This window comes from Panthera onca, chromosome B3 (assembly GCF_046562875.1).
Source record: "Panthera onca isolate mPanOnc1 chromosome B3, mPanOnc1 haplotype 2, whole genome shotgun sequence".
In the NCBI taxonomy this organism is placed as follows: domain Eukaryota; kingdom Metazoa; phylum Chordata; class Mammalia; order Carnivora; family Felidae; genus Panthera; species Panthera onca.
The window spans coordinates 98,048,663-98,069,693 of record NC_138344.1 but is presented as its reverse complement, the minus strand read 5'-3'; the positions used below and the strand labels follow the sequence as shown (position 1 = coordinate 98,069,693).

General features: G+C 40.9%; 1 protein-coding gene across 1 annotated transcript in view; it reads left to right on the top strand.

Annotated features, from left to right (window-relative positions):
* The window catches only part of PYGL (glycogen phosphorylase L), a 43,433-nt gene that overhangs the window by 8,685 nt on the left and 13,717 nt on the right, over positions 1 to 21,031 (top strand). Inside the window, exons 4-14 of the mRNA XM_060619820.2 lie at positions 2,716 to 2,819; positions 10,655 to 10,786; positions 14,375 to 14,486; positions 14,955 to 15,037; positions 17,721 to 17,864; positions 18,094 to 18,186; positions 18,811 to 18,957; positions 19,295 to 19,458; positions 19,930 to 20,044; positions 20,573 to 20,674; positions 20,820 to 20,967. Of these exons, the coding sequence (XP_060475803.1) occupies positions 2,716 to 2,819; positions 10,655 to 10,786; positions 14,375 to 14,486; positions 14,955 to 15,037; positions 17,721 to 17,864; positions 18,094 to 18,186; positions 18,811 to 18,957; positions 19,295 to 19,458; positions 19,930 to 20,044; positions 20,573 to 20,674; positions 20,820 to 20,967 (1,344 nt within the window). The remainder of the gene's footprint in view (positions 1 to 2,715; positions 2,820 to 10,654; positions 10,787 to 14,374; positions 14,487 to 14,954; positions 15,038 to 17,720; positions 17,865 to 18,093; positions 18,187 to 18,810; positions 18,958 to 19,294; positions 19,459 to 19,929; positions 20,045 to 20,572; positions 20,675 to 20,819; positions 20,968 to 21,031) is intronic.

Genomic DNA, 21,031 nt, shown 5'->3' with positions numbered 1-21,031 from the left:
TTTTGGTATGATTTAGTTCATTAATATCTTTTTTTTTTGTTTGGACGCAATTTGAGTGCTTTATCTAGGAAATGCTTTTTCAACGAATGTAAAAGAAAACATTTAAAAAAATACTAACTCCATTAAATTAAAGATACGCTTCCCTATGACCAAGCAATTCAACTTCCTGATATTTACTCTAAAGATATGCTCAAACAGGTACACAAGGAGGCATGTGAAAAAATTATTACGGTATTGTTTATTAAGGCAAAATATTAGAAATAACCTAATGTCCATTGATATAAGAGTAAGTATTAGAACATGTACATTGCAGTAAAAAAAAAAAAAAACACACACACAGTAAAAATATTACAGTAAAAAATAAAAACAGTAAAATTGATCTGTATATACTTCTCTGGGTAGACCTCTCAGGGGGAAGGAAAAAAACCCCAAGTGACATTAAAAGTAACACAGTGTGATACTATTTATGTTTTTTAAAAATTAAATATTTTCTGGGGCACCTGGGTGGCTTAGTTGGTTAAGCTCCTGACTCTTGATTTCAGCTCAGGTCATCTGATCTTAACGGTTCTTGAGTTCAAGCCCCTTATCTGGCTCTGTGTTGACAGTACAGAGACTGCTTGGGATTCTCTCTCTCTCTCTCTCTTTCTCAAAAATAAATAAACACTAAAAAAATAAATATTTTCTGTAAGTATAATATTCCCTCTGATCTTTCCTAGAGAAGAGTGCAAAATAGAGGGTACTGATGCCATCTGTAATGTTTCAATGTTTTTTTACAATGAGGTTGTATTGTGAAATTTATTTTTTTATTTTTTTAATGTTTATTTATATTTGCAAGAGAAAGAGAGTCGAGGAGGGGCAGAGAGAGAGGGAGAGAGAGAATCCTAAACAGGCTCTACGCTGTCAGCGCAGAGCCTGACGCAGGGCTTGATCTCATGAACCATGTGATCATGACCTGAGCCAAAAATGAGAGTCGGATGCTTAACTGACTGAGCCACCCAGTCACTGCTTATTTTTTTATTTTAATTCTAGTATAATTAACATACAATGTACATGTGAAATTTAAATTGAGTAATAGAAATGTACCATCATACATGTATGTATCAGATTGTGCTCTATGAAAAATAATCCATTTCTTCTTTTTCGAAATGATTTTACTCTTAATTTTACACACACTTTCAAATTATGGGAAATCCATTTGTGTGTATTTTGCAGCATTTAATCCTTACTACATTAGTTGCAGTGTTCGTTAATACTGCTATTAGTATTAGAGATACTTACTACCTTATAAAGTCAACCATTGGACAATTTAGTAGGCTTTCCATGGGGCTATAGGAAGACCAGCAGAACCAGTGGCATATTCATCTAAGAATGACAACCAGCCTGCCTTTCATGTAAAGCCCCAGGCCTATTTGTTGGCTGAGTTAACCCCACTCTGTGCCTGACATTAATGACCTAGCTCCTGATAAGGATGTAAGGTCAAAGAATGAAGTGGTGAATGAGGCTTGAGTAATTCTCATTAGATAGCCTCATTTTTACCTGACTGAAAAGGTTGGGACCCCATTCTGGTCAAGCTCTAAGAATAATTTGAGAGTGACCCAGGAAAAGACAAGTGGCCACAGCTCTGAGAGAGCAGAAACTGGGGGAGAGTCAGGCTACATGAACATAGGGACTAGAAGACCACTGTGATGTTACAGTAACTTGAAGGCGTTGGCTGTTGGCTTTTGTGGATTCTCCATTTTAGGGCCCCAGCATGACCCTAACTCAGTCCATTTCTGTTTGATCTACAAATGTTCTTTTCAAAAGGTTTTAGAGCCTATTGTACATTTCCTCATTCTCTGTATATTTCTCAGTTCAAATTCCTGAGAGGGACAATCAGATTAGTGTAACCCCCCAGGTTGCTTCTGGCCACAACATAGATCCCTACTCAGTCTTTTGATTGGCTGCTTTGGATCGGAGGTTCTGTCATTAATGTTCTTAGCCACAAGTAACAGAAAATCTAGCAAAAATTTGTTCAACCAACAAGGACATGTGTTGTCAGTAAACAAGGACTCCAGGAGTTGGGCCGTCCCAAGATTAGTTCAACAGCATGATTCTGTCAGATCTTTGTGGTTCTTTTGGCTTTCCTCTCATGGAAAAAAAAATAAAAAAAAAAAAAATGGCAGGGGCAAAGAAATCTTTCACTGCATCTTGCAGATTTCCTAGCACCTCTCCTTAGATTGTAGGTCATTGTGTGCCCATGATTGGCTTAGAAGCTTAGACCAAAGCAAGATTCATTTCCTGGCCCAGCCTCCCTGAAGCATATGGCCACCTGATATCTGAACAACATTGGAATTCCAGTAGCCAGAAAGAGAGGCTACCACAGATGTCCAGCTAGTTGTTTAGATGGTAACATGTAAATTATACTCTCCTAGGGCCGTCTTTTCAAGTAGGGGCCATAGAGACAGCTTCCCTTAGAAAGGGTAGTGTGAGTGACAGACACAATAATGGATATATCTAAGGCAGGCCATCTTCTTTATCTGTTCTAAAAAAAAATGCCAACAATTTTAAAATGTTATTTTTAAAAAATTGAATACCCACTCCACAGCTGTCTCTGTGCTTTTAAATACAAATGTGTTTTAGAGAAAATGTCTTTTGGCTGCTGTGTTTTTTAAAGAAAGATGAAATTTGGACTAACCTTGATGACTCTGTTTTTTGCCTGTGTTCTCTTTAATTTAGCCTGCTTCTTGGATTCCATGGCAACCTTGGGACTTGCAGCCTATGGATATGGCATCCGATACGAATATGGAATCTTTAATCAGAAGATCCGAGATGGATGGCAGGTATGTGAGCCATCTTTCAAAATTTTGTTATTAAAAATACTTCTCCTTCATAGTATTCTGGGTGATTTATAATGTACAGTTAATATAAAGCTTTACTAATTTCTCTGGCATTTAATTGACATCACTGAAAACTATCAGTCTTCCCCCTTTGGGATGTGAGTTCCCTAAGAGCAGAGAGCCTACCAATATCATTCAGCACCAGATCCATAAGCACCTCACATAGTACCTGACTCATGAGAATACTCTGAAAATATTTATCATTGACACCTGAGTGTGGACCACCTACAACGTACGATGTCTATTCTCTGCAGCATGCAAGATGGAGGAATACATTTTTTGACTTATGATCTTCCCCTATAATTCTTGATGGTAGGAAGCATGTTCCCATTTTATAGGTGAGGAAACAGACTTTTTTTTTTTAATGTTTATTGATTTTGAGAGAGAGCGAGGTGGGGGGGGAGCAGAGGGGAGGGGCAGGGTGGGAGCAGAGAGAGAGAGAGAATCCCAAGCAGGCTCCTCATTGTCAGCACAGAGCCCCACACAGGATTCCAACTCACAAACCATGAGATCATGACCTGAGCCAAAATCAAGAGTCAGGTGCTTAACCGACTCAGCCACCCAGTTGCCCCGAGAAAACTGAGACTCTTAAGTAGCATTACCTCAGATCACACTGCTGGCAAACATGGGTCTGTATCCCCAGATTTTCTCTACACTCAGTCTTGCCCTCCTTAATATGTTTATCATATAAGATAGATGAGTTCATTGTTCTAATTTTTTATAAGATGCAAGCAGGCAATTTTATAACTATTAAATCAAATCTGGCACATATTTAATACATATAATTATAGTGCTCCACAGATATTTGCACAAATAGTCCATACAAATGACTCTCATTTGATTTTTATATAACTAAACTGGATTCTTGGGTGCTAGTTTCTTTTATCTTTGGTAATTCTTTGAGCCTACAATCAGCCCTGGTGTGGACGGTCTTTCTGATGCTAAGTGTGATTTAGGCTTTCTCTCTCCCTATCTTTTCCCCCTACACGCACATCATTGACAAAAAGATGCTGAATTTCACTAAATTCAAAAAGCCCACATTCTTGGAGCCCCTCCCACACTTCCATGAGTCAGTCTGAGGACGGAGTGCTCAGAGTTGGATGGGGGGACCTCAGCTGGAGCTAATCCCAGGGGAGAGGAAGGATGAGAATAAGCTTAGTGTCAGCACCATTCTCTCTCCCTCCCTCAGTATTTTGACACTCTGAGCCAAGGAAGAAGGAACTAAAAGGTTTGCATGTGAGGAGAGAATGCACCAAGGAAAAAGTCTCAGAAGGAGACTATTGGGAACATACTGAAAGACACACTTCCAAATTTTGTTAAGGACCAGTGTATCTTAGCTGTCCCTAAATAATTTTTTTTAATGTTTTATTTATTTTCAAGAGAGAGAGAGACGGAGCACAAGCAGGATACACAGAATCTGAAGCAAGCTCCAGGCTCTGAGCTGTCAGTACAGAGCCCAATGAGGGGCTCAAACTCAAAAACCGTGAGATCATGACCTGAGCCAAAGTCGGTCACTCAACCGACTGAGCTACCCAGGCGCCCCTTAGCTATCCCTAAAGGAATTAGGAGGCAGCATTGTGTAGAAAAAAACCATTAAGGCCATAACTGAGATCTAATTTCTAATCTGAGCCTAATTGCTACTCATTACACTTATGAGTTGTGTTGCTTTGATTAGGTTCCCTGACCTCTCTGATCCTCAGTTTTCTCACCTATAAAATGGAGATACCAGCTTCATGAAACTATTATGAAGATATCTACAATGTCTGGCACACAAATAGGCACTCAAAAAAGTGATAATTTTGCCTAAGAAAAAGAGGATAATTTAACAAATTGTGGTATTGTATAATATTAATATAGTTATTAATATATTTTGATTAATTTTAATAAAATGGGAGATTATTTATGTTAGTTGAAAAAAGGAGGTGTGGAATCATGGATTTTCAAAAGAAGCCAAAAAGATAAAGAAAAAATACTAGGAAAAAATACATCAAAGCTTCAACAGTGATTATCTCTGGGAGATACGATTACAGGTCACTTTTAGTATCCTACATTCGCTCTTCAATATGACTCATATTTCACAAGACGTGTGTATTTTATAATCATAAAAGTTAGAAAACAAAATAATAGGCTCCCTTCCACAGTGAAGTAATCTAGAGTTACACTGTGAGAAGCCTAGTTTAACAGGCATTTCTAGCGTGACCAACATTTTGATACAACCCGACCAAACAATACATAGTATCCAGTCTCAGTCTTTGAAAGTATGTGTGGCATGCATTATACCTCAGAATAAGGATTTCCTTTCTTACCTCTTTACTGTTCTGTGAACAATTTAAGAGAAACTCAGCACATCAGTCTCAATTTTTCTTCAAGTGCCTTTTCCCCAGGATTTTATGTAAGTTCACTGTTTTAAAACCATACCTACTACCTTTGCTACTTTTTTTTTAAAGTTTTTATTAGGTGTTCTTTTTTTTTTTATTATATGAAATTTATTGTCAAATTAGTTTCCATACAACACCCAGTGCTCATCCCAAAAGATGCCCTTTTCAATGTACCTTTGCTACTTTTAAATGGCCTTTATTCTAGGACACGTTCCCTTTCTCTCCTGTCAGATCCAGGAAGCTTATATTTCTAGTGTTCATGAGAAAGAGACACTACATGACTTTTGCAAGTCTCCAAAGCTGACCTTGCTAGCCATCATCACTACTCTCACTATGACTTGAATCTGAGTCAGAAAAACTCATATTTACCATATCCATTGTTTACTGTGATGGGATTTTAAAGGGCAAACATAAAATACATCGTACCATTAAAAAAGAAGCTATTTCTATTAAAAAAAAAAATATCTTCCAGGAAAGCCTATCTTTTGAAGATATGAGCATGCCCCCACACACATCAGCTACATCATTGCTCCTGCAGTGGAGAAGGCTGAAGAAAATGGCACACACTGGGAAGATTTTTAAAGGTTAATGAACTTCTAGTTTTTGAAGTCTCTTCAAGGAACATTTGCAGTACTAAAGTGTTCATTGTGAATACCCTAAAGAAAATAATTTGATTTATTGATTTATTTTTATTTTAGAAAGAGAAAGAAAGTACAAGAGCAGGGGAGAGGAGCTGAGGGAGAGAGAGAGACAGACAGAGAAAGAAATCTTCAGCAGGCTCCATGCTCAGTGTGGAGACCCTAGAGGGACTGTCCCACAACCCTGGGATCATGACCTGAGCCAAAATCAAGAGTCAGACACGCTCAACCACCCAAGCCACCCAGAAACCCCAGGAAAGTAATTTTATTGCCAAAATTCTTGACTTACCTTAGACTCTAATGGGGATCATTGAAACTTTATCAGTAATAGTCTTGAATGAAAATAATTGGCCCCTGGGAGGAAGGAGGGAAAGACAATTGGAACAGCCTCACATTAAAGTTTAACAGTCCCATACCAAAGCTCAGAGTAGAAAGGTGCTCACAGTAGGTATCTCAGAGTTGAATCAACCCTTCTCTCTCTCACACAATTCACATTGCCCAGCAAGATTCTAGTTACCACTGTTGAATTTGTGGTGCCCCCATAAACAGTTTTCAATTTGTTGTACCATCAGAAAACAAAGTTTGTTGGCTCACTAGTTCTTCATGTCCCATGTGTCCCAGTCGACGGGGAAAGCCTTTCTTACAGTTCAGTCACTAACAGAGCTCCCTGAGCTGACCTCTGCTCCCATGCTGGCTGGAACACAGAAGCCATTGCGCCATTCCTCTAGGAAGATGCCAAGTCGAGGCTGTGCCCCCTCCTCACCACCCCACCCCCTGACAGGAGCACCGCTCCTTCCTCCACAGACCCACACTTTCTTTGTCTCCACTCCCTTTGATCCCACGTGTTCGGATCCAGCAGCCCACTTGGATGTAAATGAAAGCTCTTCTATCTTGCCCCTGCCCTCCACATGACTCAGCATGTCGGTGCATTCAGGGGTCACTGGCTACATGGAAGTCTAAATTTACAGACCAGTTTGTTGATTCATTGGAAGAAAGCAAGGTAGAGAAGAGGTTTATCACCATTCTGCAGCTTCTGAGGGTTTAGTGGGGGTGGTGGCCGCAGTTCCCCTTTTCTCCTCTGATCTGTTCAGACCAGCCTGTGCTTATGAAATGTTGGCCAATTTACCCTAAAAACAAGATTTGTGAAATTGAGGGAATAATTAACCGGTTCCTTACCAAATCAGGAAGAGGTTCGAGACAAAGAACAGCAAGCTAGGAGTTCTGTCTTCTTACATAACTTGTTAACCCAGTGGAGTTGAAATCAGCCATTATTCAGGGAAAAATTAAAAAGACCGACATTTGATGGCATTACGAGTAATCTGCTGACTGGTGCCTTGTCACCTCATATTCTCTCAAAAGAGCAAATGCAGCCTCTGACTTTCTCAGCAGTGGGCCAGTGGTGACGAGCCCAGAGTTCATCTGTTCCGAGAGCATTTCATGCTGCTTGAGGGCAAAACGATATGATCCTGCTGCATTTCTCAGCAGAAGATACATTGTCAGCTCTCCTATACACAGATTTTTGAGGAAAGCTGTTTCTGCCTCATTGTCCCATTTTGTTTAATGCCTTCAGGTGGGTTTTACAACCGTCTCCAGTGCTGAAATGAGGTTTCTTCCTGTTACAGGAAGCAGTGTTCACACTGACCAGTGTTTGAAAACCCCCAGCCTGCCCTTGCCTAAATGCAGCATAAAGTGTTTTGTAAGTCAGGATGTTTTGATCCTTTGTGGATATGTTCATTTATTTGTGTAGCGTTTCTAGCTGTCAACACAAGCTAATGGACTCTAACTTAACCAGCTTATCAGCTGCTAAAATTCAGCTGTTTCCTTGTTAAATTTTTACTTCATTTTTTGATATTCTCTTCCGACTAGAATAAGCGGAAGTCTAAATTCTGAGTTGCAGTTACTGACTTTGTATCACCACATAGCTCCTGGTTGCACCATGGATGGAGCCCCAGGACACATGTTAAAAATGCAGAATTTCAGGGGCGCCTGGGTGGCTCATTCGGTTGAGTGTCCAACATCAGCTCAGGTCATGACCTCGAGGTCCGTGAGTTCGAGCCCGGGGGAGCTGACAGCTCAGAGCCTGGAGCCTGCTTCAGATTCTGTTCTCCCTCTCTCTCTGCCCCTCCCCCACTCATGCTCTGTTTCCCTCTCTGTCAAAAATAAATAAACATTAAAAACATTTTTTTTAATGTAGAACTTCAGGGGCATCTGGGTGGCTCAGCCAGTTGAGCATCTGACTTTGGCTCAGGTCATGATCACAGTTCGTGGGTTCAAGCCCTGCATCGAGCTGTGTGCTGACAGCTCAGAGCCTGGACCCTGCTTCGGATTCTGTGTCTCTCTCTCTGCCCCTCCCCTGCTTGTGCTCTGTTTCTCTCTCTCTCTCTCTCTCTCTCTCTCTCTCTCTCTCTCTCTTTCTCTCTCTCTCTCTCTCTCAAATATAAATGTTAAAAGTTTTAAAAAAAATTTAAGTGCAGAGTTTTATTTATCTTTTTTTAATTTTTTTAAACGTTTATTTTTGAGACAGAGAAAGACAGAGCATGAACAGGAGAGGGTCAGAGAGAGAGGGAGACACAGAATGTGAAGCAGGCTCCAGGCTCTGAGCTGTCAGCACAGAGCCTGACGCGGGGCTCGAACTCACGAACTATGAGATCATGACCCGAGCCGAAGTTGGATGCTTAACCGACTGAGCCACCCAGGTGCCCCTTAAGTGCAGAATTTTAGACCTCCTCCCAGACTGACTGAGAATTTGCATTTTAACAAGGTTTGATCAGCTGATTAGCTCAAACCCAGCTCCAGCCTTCTCTAGGCTTCACCCTACCTGTGGTGCATCTTGCCTCTAGCGTCTGTCTCACGCCCAGATCTACTACCTGCAGATGTTGTTTCTCTGAGTCCCCTTTTGATTCACCATTATGCACGTACTTAGTATTAATGGGTAGCTTACTGGCTTTCTTGATATAAAGTCATAGTCAATGTTTGAATAAATGAATGTGTATTTTCTTGTCTATCTGTTGACATCAGTGTTTTGTCTAATACCTGAAAGATACTGTATTTCTTTTTCTCTACAGTATGCCTGGGGTAGGCATTGAACTTGTATTTAGGTGAGAGTCATGAAACATCCAGCAGTCTGTCATAATTCATAAGCAAAATCTTCTTAAAATAAAGCTATATATTCTAAGAGGGGAAGGTGAGGAATCAAATAGGTAAAATATCAATATTTGGGGTAGTCTCTTTGATGAGTACTTTACACTAAAATCCCTTACCCCTTTCTTTCTTGTGAAAACACAACTAAATTTTTTGATATATATATAGTATTTTAAAGGTGTCACTAATGATATCTTTACTTTAAAAATACATCCCCCCCTCTCCAATGTGTTTTTTCTTGTTTGGGCATGTGTGTTGCAAACCAAAATTAATTTGATGTGCATACATACATGTCCATACATGATTTAAAATCATACAAATTATGATTTTAAAATTTTTTATAAAAAATGTGTTGTTATAAATTAACATAAACACATGGGGAAGTTGAAATTGCCAAAAAATTCTTTATGTATTAGTAGATGTTATTTTCAAAATGAACCATAATTAATAGTTCATTATCAGATCACAATTATGAAGGATTAAATTAAAGACTACAGAATGTAATAGTGTCTTATACTTATATTGAAATAAGCTTTCTTAAGAGAATTTTCTATTAGTAGTATTGTTTTTTTTTTTTATTTTATTGTATTTATTTTTGAGATCATGAGCAAGTGGCGGGGGGGAGGGGGGCAGAGAGCGAGAAGGAATCCCAAGCAGCCTCCTCAATGTCAGTGCAGAGCCCAGTGTGAGGCGTGAACTCACGAACCGTGAGATAATGACCTGAACCTAAATCAAGAGTCAGATGATTAACCAACTGAGCCACCCAGGCTTATACTACTCTATGAGTAGTATTTCTTAACTGATTCTGGGTATTCTAGGCAAAAGAATCTTGACAGAAACCATCATCTAGGACCCATCAGGTCCAGGTATCCAGTTATAAACATTCCTGGATGGCCTCCCTCTATCCCTCAAGCTGGACAATTATATTTACAGATATTAAGACACAGGCTCTGGAACCTGCAGACCTAAGGTCAAATCTCAGCTGTACCATTTACCATCTGTGTGACAGATGTTATAATTTCCTCCTCTTTAAAAAAGGAAACATAGGGGTGCCTGGGTGGCTCGTTCGGTTGGACGTCTGACTCAGGTCATGATCTCTCTGTGGGTTTGAGTCCCGCATTTGGGCTGTGCTGACAGCTCAGAGCCTGCAGGTGCTTCAGATTCTGTGTCTCCCTCTCTCTCTGCCCCTCCCCTGCTCATGCTCTGTCTCTGTCTCTCTCTCTTAAAAATAAATAAATATAAAAATAAAAAAGGAAACATCATAGTTCCATCCTATAGAGTTATGCTATGAGGATTAAATGTTATGTATTAACAAGTATTATTGTTGTTAATTTAGGTAATACATTATTGTAATGTATTACCTAAATTATTGTAATGTATTACCTAAATTATTGTAATACATTAACAAAGGTGAATTGAGTTTCACAGTTCTTTCTTACAAAAAGTATTCTTGCATTGATTTAGTCAAAGATATTTTTGATTTGATATAAATGAAGGTCCACATCTCCTGAAAAATAAATTATTTTTCAATTTTTTTTAATGTTTACTTATTAAACATTAAATAATAGCCACCCAGGCATCCCTCCTGAAAAATAAATTCTAAGCCATGTCCTTTTTGCAGGTAGAAGAGGCAGATGATTGGCTCAGGCATGGAAACCCCTGGGAGAAAGCCCGTCCTGAATTCATGCTGCCTGTGCACTTCTATGGAAAAGTAGAGCACACCAAGACTGGCACCAAATGGATCGACACCCAGGTATTCAGAGTGTCCTCATGCTGAATATTTTGTACTGTATAGCACAGTGGATACATAGCATAAAATATAATGTGTATGTGATACTGATATAGTACATTGTGTTTTGAATAATTGAAGAGTATATTTTTACAAATAAATCCATTACTTATCTTATTGAACCCACTCATTTTGGAAACAAGGGAGCTGAGACCAAGAGAGAAGTGATTTCTTCAAGATCAAGTAACTTATCAGGGTCATTTTACAATCAGCTTCATCAGATTAATTGATTCTGTAATCCTAGCATGCCTAACTCTCCAGTTTTATAAAAAGTTTTTGATGCCAAGACTAAATAAATGTAAATGTCATTCCTCACCTCACTGCCATATATTTACTTGCTACTTCACAGGGGTAAATATTTTAAAACTAAAGTATTTATTAGGGGTGCCCGGGTGTCTCAGTCGGTTAAAGCATCCGACTTCAGCTCTGGTCATGATCTCATGGTTTGTGGGTTCAAGCCCCATGTCAAGCTCTATGCTGACAGCTCAGAGCCTGGAGCCTGCTTTGAATTCTCTGTCTCTCTCTCTCTCTCTGCCCCTCCCCTGCTCACACTCTGTCTCTTTCTCTCTCTCTCAAAATTAAATAAAACATTTAAAAATAATTTTTTTAAACTAAAGTATTTAGAGGAATGCCAACATTTATATGTTAAGAAAAATAATACAAAATTTTACAAATTGTTATTTTGTGCAAAATCACTTCTAGAAAAATAATGCTGGTGTCGATCCAAGCGTACTTAATTCATGGATGGATATGGAGCATTACCATGTTGCTGACCAGTTCACTTCTCAGCACCCCCAGTGATGGTTCGTGCTTTGCTGTCTTCTTACTTCCTGATAAATAACCCCTATTAGGAGACTGCATTGTCTAATCTTTGGAGGCTCCATTTGAGATATTTGCTTAATAAATATGGTCTCAGGCTGGGAACGATGTGTCACTAGCCATTCTTTAAAAGCTTAAAGGAAATGGTAAAGACCAAGTAGATATTTTTATTTAGCAAAACTGTGAATGAAGTTCAGTATTGTAATGCTAAATTCAGATGGTTTGTGGATTATTCTCCATGAATAAAAGCTTCATTTTATTTTAGAAGAACCAACACCCATTTTATAGTTGACTTTTTAAACTGATAATTTATTCTGCTAATCCATGTAGAGCTATTTGCAGTTCAGAAAAATAAGACTATTTAAAAATGATTTTTCTATCTGAGGATGAATTTCTTCAACATATGAAATAGATTAGAAACTAAAATAGGTCATTATAGTATAATGGTATAAGGGATAAACTAATACTATAATTTCAAGATAAGTTTCTCTTTTTCTAAATTTAGTTGAACAATAGAATACAATCTAAATTGCAGTTGGTTACACATGTGATCAGGAGAGCTGTAAACAAATCAATCATTAATACGCCCAAAGAATTCACACACGTATTTGGTATTAAACTAGCAAGTATTTCGTATTCAACTAGCAAGTATTTGGTATACGTTTTGGTGTCTAAAAACTTCCGGTGACTTCTGACCTGTTCAAATGTATGTAGTTAACACAATCAATCCTGAAGCATTCTGTTTACACCAGGTCCCACTGTTGAGCTACCTTGTATTTACAGAGCACCTCTAAGCATTTTCATAATATATCCAGACGTTCAATTAGAAAGAATATATTTTTCTGTGCCCACAAAGGCAAGGTTATGGGGCAGGTGTCACATAAGGTGAGTTGGCCCAAACTGTGCAGCACTTTATGGATTTATGGAAGCCATCACCCAAATCAGCCCCAGGTCTGTAGCTGGTGAGGTCAGAGAGCATGAGGACAGGCGTGGTATACACATGCTGTGGGCAGCTTCCAGGAAACTGAGCAATCCATTTCACATGTGTGTCAGCACTGGTCCTCTGGGAAGCAGACACCAGAGAGAATTAGAAGTACAAGTGACATATTGGGGCAATTGCTAATAGTGACAGAGAGGAGGGGGCAGTTGGAGGAGGTGTGGCACCTGTGAAGAGAAAAGGGAAAAGAAGGAGGATCCTCGGGAAGAGCTCAGGTGGCTGTGTATTTCAGAGCAAGCAGCCAGGTTGGTGGGGCCTGAGATTAAAGATTGCTCTTGAGCCAAGTCCTAGCTCTCAAGCTCCGTCATGATGGAAGCATCCCTAGGAAAGCATGGCCTCAGCGGCTCAAGCTCCCTGGTGGCAAATTCTGCCTAAAGTTCTCTGAAGGGATATCTGAGTGTATTTCCACAGCTGCCTCAATTACACTTCAAGGATCAGAGGACAAATCCTGTTTCAACCCAGATTCACTCCCATTCTGTAACCACCTTTTCCTGATGGATCACAATGTACTTTAAAAATCTCCAGAGATCTGTCTTTCCTGGTAAAAGGTATTTAAAGGAGGGTGATTTATTACTTCGAGATCCTGGTATTCATGGAAGCATGATTAAATATATGTGATTGATACAGACTATATGGCTTCATTCACTCATAACTCGCATTAAAGAGCTTTGTGTTTCGGTTTCACCCCTACCATTGACTGTGACTGTGGGCAAGTCACTTCTCTCTCAGCCTCATTCCTGTCATGTCCAAAAAGAGTGGGTTGCACTAAGTGATCTCTAGCACCCTTCAGTCCAGTCAGTCTGTCATTGCCTTTCTTTTTTTTTTTTTAATAAGAAATTAATTGTCAAATTGGTTTCCATACAACACCCAGTGCTCATCCCAACAGGTGCCCTCCTCAATGGCCATCACCCACTTTTCCCTCCCTCCCATCCCCCATCAACCCTCAGTTTATTCTGTTTTTAAGAGTCTCTTATGGTTTGCCCCCCTCCCTCTCTAACTGTCATTGCCTTTCCTTAGAGCTTGACTGATGAGTCAGAATAGAAATGAGTCTTTTCCCACATAAATTTTAATTCATGTGAAACACAGTTACCTTCTTGTACTTCTCAGTCTCAATGACTGCCACAAAGACTGAGCTACCAATTTTCCAAAGCTCACCTCTTAACACCCATCTCAGCTGATCATCAGCTGATTGGTCTCATCACCAAAATAACTCTTCTCCATGCAACTTTGAAAAATCTAGCATAGTATTTTAAACGTCATCTATAATCTAGCTGCATATGTTTCTGTTCTGTTAATTTTCACCATATTTGAAATAAGACTATTGAATTACCTACACTAAAATTGCCCTATTCCTGTTTTTAGTGAATACAGATTCACTTTGTCACTTTGCACATCATATTTTATTATTTTTAGAGCAATGGCTTATTCTGAAACATGAAAGATCTGCATCCACATCAAGGCAAGGGACACAAAGGGAAGGCACCATTGGCATGATTCCGGGGACCATCAGTCTAGATGGTTCCAGCCACCCAGATTGCTCCAGTAGGAGGAAGCTCCACATGGTCCCTAATAACTTACCCTCCAGTCCTAGGACCCTCATCTTGGTTTAGGCCCCTCACAGTCTGAGTTGGTGATGGAGCCAGGAACAGAAACCCAGTTGCTAACTTACATCCCATTGTTCAGCCAACGTCCCTACACATGGGAAACTGAGCAGCTGCTTTGGTTTAATCCCACAGGTGGTCCTGGCCCTGCCATATGACACCCCGGTGCCCGGCTATATGAACAACACCGTCAACACCATGCGCCTCTGGTCTGCTCGGGCGCCAAATGACTTTAACCTCAGAGACTGTGAGTACAGACTGGGCTCTCGTGTCTGTGTGTGTATGTTTAATATTTTGATCACAGAAGCAACCAAATCAGCACGAACTCTAAAAGATGGCACAAAACAAAGATATTGGGGAGTGGGGCATAAATGGTTTCTGTATATGTGTGTGTATGCCTGTGTAGTCTTTCTGATTAATAGTATCAAATTGAGCTTGAGAGAACAGTCTTGAGTTTCTGATAGAACTCTTAAGTGGCTGAGCAGCCATTTTATGGAGCACATGCAAGGACATTTTTAAAGCAGTCCTTCTGTCTGGCCCTCTTAGACTCTCATGCAAATCACAGCAGGGAGATCTATGGAATTCCTTTTGAACTTTCAGGAATTGTAGAATCCCTACATCCACATGGCATGCAGCAAGCATCAGGTGAGGTCAAGGGGCTTCGATAACAGTGGCTGGCTTATCTGTTTGTTCATTTTTCTAACCTTCCCCCCAGTTAACGTTGGAGACTACATTCAGGCTGTGCTGGACCGAAATCTGGCCGAGAACATCTCCCGAGTCCTCTATCCCAATGATAATGTGAGTGGTCAAGCTTGCTTTCCTGGTAGAAACAGAAGCAGCTTATTTCAGAAGTACCCCTTTATAGCTCATAAAGCACATCTTCAATACTGATTTTTTTTCTTCAGTGCACAGTAATCTCTGTCACCTCCTGAATTACTAGATTTCCCTTCCGCTCCCCGCCAAGTAAGGAAAACAAATTTGTACATTTCATGAAATCAGAATGGGTATTTTGCCCTTGACTAGTAACCTCATGACCAGTTGGGAGGTTATGTATGTGCATTTCAAAACCAAGCCTGGATATAAAAGATGAAGGGAGCACTGGTGAAATACTGCTTCAGTTCCAAACAGAAGTTTCTTCCACAGGGTCAGGAGACCCTGGAAGTTTCCTGCCTGGCCTCTTCCCCTTGCTGACAGGCTCGTCCCAGCCTTCTGCCCTCAGGCAAGGTGGGGTCTGGACCTGGGAGCAGACCCAGAAGCAAACATTTGTTTCTTATGACACTTATTCATCCCTTGAAACTTTTTTTAATAGGTGATTATTCCTAAGCTTACACTAAAAATAGCTAAAATTAAAAAAAAAAAATCTTTTTTTAAAAAACTTGGAACTGGATCACAGAAGACCACTATGGATTCTCAGTTGATTTAAATATACTTAGCTCTACCTTATATACGGGTGAAATTGTTTTCTTGAAGCTGTAATGATTACTCTTTTATAATAAGTCTCAGGAACAACCAAATTACTACTGTGCTCTGAAAAGTGGCACAAAAGAAGGTTTGGAAGACTGGGATATAAATGGTCCTTAAGACCAGGTGTCCACTTGGTGTTGAACTATAGTCTCTACAGAGGATTAAGTTTGCCGTAGTATTTTCAGAAACTTTATAGTATAGTTTTTCCTTTGAGAGAAACATTGTGACTTCAGTGCATGTCAGAAAAATCTCTGACCCAAAAGCAAAAAGTGGTCTTGTTTTGTGGTCAGTTAATATAAGAATCCTTCCAAGTACTACCTAGCTAAACCCAGCCTCCCAAATTATTTAACTGGAAGGGGCTTAAAATGCATCCTCCGGCTTCAGTAGGGGCCAAACCTAACTTTACTCGGAAGTAATTATCTCTAGCAGTTCACAGAGTATACTAAGTTAGCATGGGATGCAAAGTTAACTAAATTCATTGAGTAAAAGGTAGCTCTTGGGGTCGTGCCTATTTTTAAGTACAAGTTAATAAATCATTTTTGTACTGTAATTACAAGAGCAAACTCATTCTGTCTTCCCAACTTGGCCATAGCCCTCATCCAGACATTAGTCTCTCTTCCAGGAATCTTCTAACCGTCCTCCCTCTGCTAGCTAGATTTTTTTCCCTTGCTTAAAGCTCTTTAAAGTCTTCTAATCACCTATAAGAAAAGTACAGAATCTTAGATATGCTCCCTAAGTTCCTCAATAATACAGTCATGAGGGGCTCCTGGGTGGCTCAGTCGGTTACGTGTCTGACTCTTGATCTCAGCTCAGGTCATGATCTCCTGGTTCAGGAGATTTAGCCCCACATCAGGCTCTGAGCTGACAGTGCAGAGACTTCTTGGGATTCTTCCTCATGTTCTCTCTCTGCGCCTCTCTCTCTCTCTCAAAATAAAGAAATAACCTTTAAAAAAAAATGACACGATCTTGAGTTCTGACGCATCCTCCATGGTCTTGCCCTGGTCTGAGGTCTGACCATGCAGGACTATTTGCTCTGATCTTTCTCACCTCCAAGAGAAGGCTCTTACAGCTTCTTTCCTCGCAGAATTAATGTTGGCTGCCTGTGTTCTGAAATTTGATTGGGAGAAGAAAACTTAGAGTCTCAACAATTCAGCCCATAAATTTTCACTTAACTCCCTTTCCCCCCATTTTCAGTACAGAGTGGTAACCCTGCTTTCGACTGTACCTGCTTCCCTCCAGCACAGAGAACCCTGTGTTTCCATCTCCAGAGAATGTCAGCTTCTGTCTGAGTTGGGGAAGGAGATTGCTCAGCTGAGGGAACTGGGGATGAAGTCTGAGGCCAGCTGCTTCCTAGGCTTGCAACTAACCATTTATTTTTAAATGTTTATTTATTTATTTTTGAGAGAAGGAGAAAGAGTGGAGGGAGGGGCAGAGATAGAGGGAGAGAGAATCCCAAGCAGGCTTCATGCTGTCGTTGTGGAACCTGACGTGGGATTGGATCTCACAAACCTGTGAGACCATGATCTGAGCCTAGATCAAGAGTTGGACACTTAACCAGCTGAGCCACCCAGGCACCCCCTCGCAACTAACCTTTTACCGCATCTTCACCCCCACTTCCAAATGCACCCACTGCTGCCAAGTCCGGAGCCTTTAGAGGATTTGGCAGATAAATTTAGCTGCTTTTTGGCTCTTCTCCTCTACCAGGTCAAAATTCAGCTTTCCTGGGTCTTCTGGCCCAATTAACACTCATCCATCTATTTTTCAGCTTCAAAAAGTTTGTTACTGTTGTCTCCCATTCCTTTCATCCTTTATTTGTATGCCTTCTTTAAGCCCCTTTACTGTCATTTTAATAATGCTTCAGGAAAGAACAAAGTCTAATGCTTGACATTCAACCTGCCATCTTCCACTGTATGTCCTATGAGCTTTAGTCTTAAAGTTCTCTGGGCGGGAGATCCCCGTCATATTTTGGCCACGCCCACTGGGTGAGCTACTCTCACTCAGTCTCTCTGGCTTGAAGTTTTTTGAAGGGAAGGAGCTACGATTGAAGCAGGAGTACTTTGTGGTGGCTGCTACCTTGCAAGATGTCATCCGACGTTTCAAAGCCTCCAAGTTTGGCTCCACTGACAATGCCAAGACTACATTTGATGCCTTTCCAGACCAGGCAAGTATTTGGTCTGTGAACACAGAGAGGGACAACTGAGGGCTCAGGACTTCCTATTAGATTTACAACCCTTTCTCTGCTAAAACATTTGAGTAAGTATGGTAGGCTTAAAGCACCCCACAAAAGGTGGGCATTTTGCTTGGTGCTTTGCACAGACATGCATGAGGATAAAGAAGCAGACACTAGGCCATCTGTCACCTTCACACCGATGCCTTTTTTCCCCACACAGGTTGCCATCCAGCTGAATGACACACACCCCGCACTGGCCATCCCTGAGCTGATGAGGATTTTTGTGGATATTGAAAAATTGCCCTGGTGCAAGGTCTGGATAGTTTGGCTTCCTTTTCCCTCAATTAACGAGAATATCTGTGGTTCTGAGATTTTGCCAAAAGGTCCTTTTACGGTTTTTCAAAATAAGTTACTGTTGCTAACTCCCAGTGGTTAAAAATAAGTTTGCCCTGGTGCTAACATCTCTCTCTCCTTACTGCTTTACATGGAGTAAGATTAAGAAATAAATACATTCCTAATGGGGCACAGCTCGGTAGTTCAGACTTTTGTTGTGTTTACCCTTATTTCTGCATCTAAAATGATTCTAAATTAAACTCTGCAACCTCAGAACACAGCTAATTGAAAACATTACTTGTTTGTGTTCCTCAGATTTTGCTTATTTTATAAATAAAAGGCATGTTAGGATAGTAGAGAAACCTTATCAGTATATTGTCTTCAGTTTTATCAGACAGTTTTGCAAATAACTGCTTCCCACCTACCCCCCCTTACATATTCCCAGTCTCTGGACCATTCAGGAACCTGGTAGAATTGAGCGTGTCTTACTGTGTAGATGAACTGTCCCGTTGCAGACTGGCGGGAGCTTAGGGAATGTCTGGTTTTGTGTGATGGGCCACCTTTCTTGCAGAGGAAAGCTGCTAAGCCCCTCCTTTTCCTGCAGGCATGGGAGATCACCCAGAAGACCTTCGCATACACCAACCACACGGTGCTTCCAGAGGCCCTGGAGCGCTGGCCTGTAGACCTGGTGGAAAAGTTGCTTCCTCGACATTTGCAAATCATTTATGAGATAAATCAGAAGCATTTAGATGTAAGTCATTTTTAGAGATTCATAGCCCTTTTGACAACGAGGTCTTGAGATGTTAAGGGTAGCTACAGTGTTCCCTCTTACTGAACTGGAGACCCAAACATCTTTCCGTCATTGATACATAAAAAGTATTCAAGTCTGGTGGGGCTTTGTTAAAAGCATCTTTTTGAAAAGACTAAAATGGAGGATGGCAACTCCCTAGGGATAACCCGACCCCTGTCTGTGGGAGTGAAGTTTTGTATTTGCTCCATCAAAGATTTTGTTTGGGAAGTGAACGACATTATCTCACTGTTGCTTTAAACCTGAGTGGCCAGCAAGGCCTTTCTCTTCCTTTGGCCAGAGAATTGCGGCCTTGTTTCCTAAAGATGTCGACCGTCTGAGAAGGATGTCTCTGATTGAAGAGGAAGGAGGCAAACGGATCAACATGGCCCACCTCTGCATTGTGGGCTCCCATGCTGTGAATGGCGTGGCCAAAATTCACTCAGACATCGTGAAGACCCAAGTGTGAGTGTCCATTCCTGTGGTGCTGGGTCTGAAGTTGCTCCGTCAGTGCACTGGTGCTAGTCGATGCGGGCTTGCTTTTGGGGATAACAAAAGGCCCTATCAAGATGTGCAGAAGTATTTTCTTCTACATGAAGTAACATTCACTTAAAAAAGAAAAAATGCCTTCTTCTCTCAACCATCCTAGTTCTAGATTTAGGAGAAAAAAAAAAAAACCCACACAAAATTATTCTGCTGAAAAGTCTGGTCTATATGTCAGTGCCAGCCAGGAAATCATACGGAGCTGATTCGATGTGGAGTTTTTCTTGTAATTATTTGGAATTGCAAATGGATTTCTATTTCAAATAACAGCCTTAGCTGCTGCCAGCTCCTCCTTCCATCTTTTAATCTTGCGAAGCCTACACTTGGCTTCTTGAATGTAGCAGAAACACACTCTTGCAGCCAGATTCAGTGATGTGTCTCTTCTGTCTCCAGATTCAAGGACTTCAGCGAGCTAGAACCAGACAAGTTTCAGAATAAAACCAATGGGATCACTCCAAGGCGCTGGCTCTTACTCTGCAACCCGGGGCTTGCAGAGTTAATAGCAGAGGTAACCGGGAAGGGGTGCCCTTGCACTTTGTGAACCCAGTCTGCAGCAGGCGGCTACATCAGCCACCAGCATGTGACTTGTGCTGTCCCACAGGCTCTGTGCTTGACTTAATTTTCCACTGTAACCATCTTGAAATTCTTGATTTGTAAAGGAAGGGCCTGCAAATTACATACCTGGCTGACCGTACTCCTATGACACAAAGATGAAAGATGGTAATGCTATTTAGTAAAAGAGAATAACAAAGGCCATATAAATAACTAGTAGAACCTGGGTTCCGTGTTACCCCGTTTAGGTAGGTTTCCTGTTTTTAACACTTAACGCCACTGAAACTACATTTAAGATACTAGCAAAGTGTTCTTCCCACATGGCCTTGCCAGCCTCTTCTGTGAGTGTGGCCATTCTGCGTACTATGTGGTAGGTCAGCCATCCTGCTGTAGGCGAGCACAAGCACTCACCGGACTGACAGAAACTGCTCATTTGGGCTTGACTGCCATCCTGATTAATTAAATCACATCTTTAAACTGAAAGAAAATCGGGGAAGACTACGTGAAAGACTTGAGCCAGCTGACAAAGCTACATAGCTTCGTGGGTGATGACGTCTTTCTCCGAGAACTCTCCAACGTGAAGCAGGTGAGGCTTCCCAGTATGGATTCTTTCCACGGCATTTGTTCTGCTCCAGTTTTTATTATGGTTTATTATTGCTCCAGTTTTTAAAAACAGACAACCTGATGCTTCTAAGTCAAAAGGGCTCTGGCATCATGCACTGTCTCCACAGGAGAACAAGCTGAAGTTTTCCCAGTTCTTGGAGAAGGAGTACAAAGTGAAAATCAACCCATCCTCCATGTTTGATGTGCATGTGAAGAGGATCCACGAGTACAAGCGGCAACTCTTGAACTGCCTGCACGTGGTCACCATGTACAACCGTGAGTCAGCCCTGTGGCCACCACGCCCCCTGGAAGTGGAAGTGACACTCTTGGCTGGCGCAGG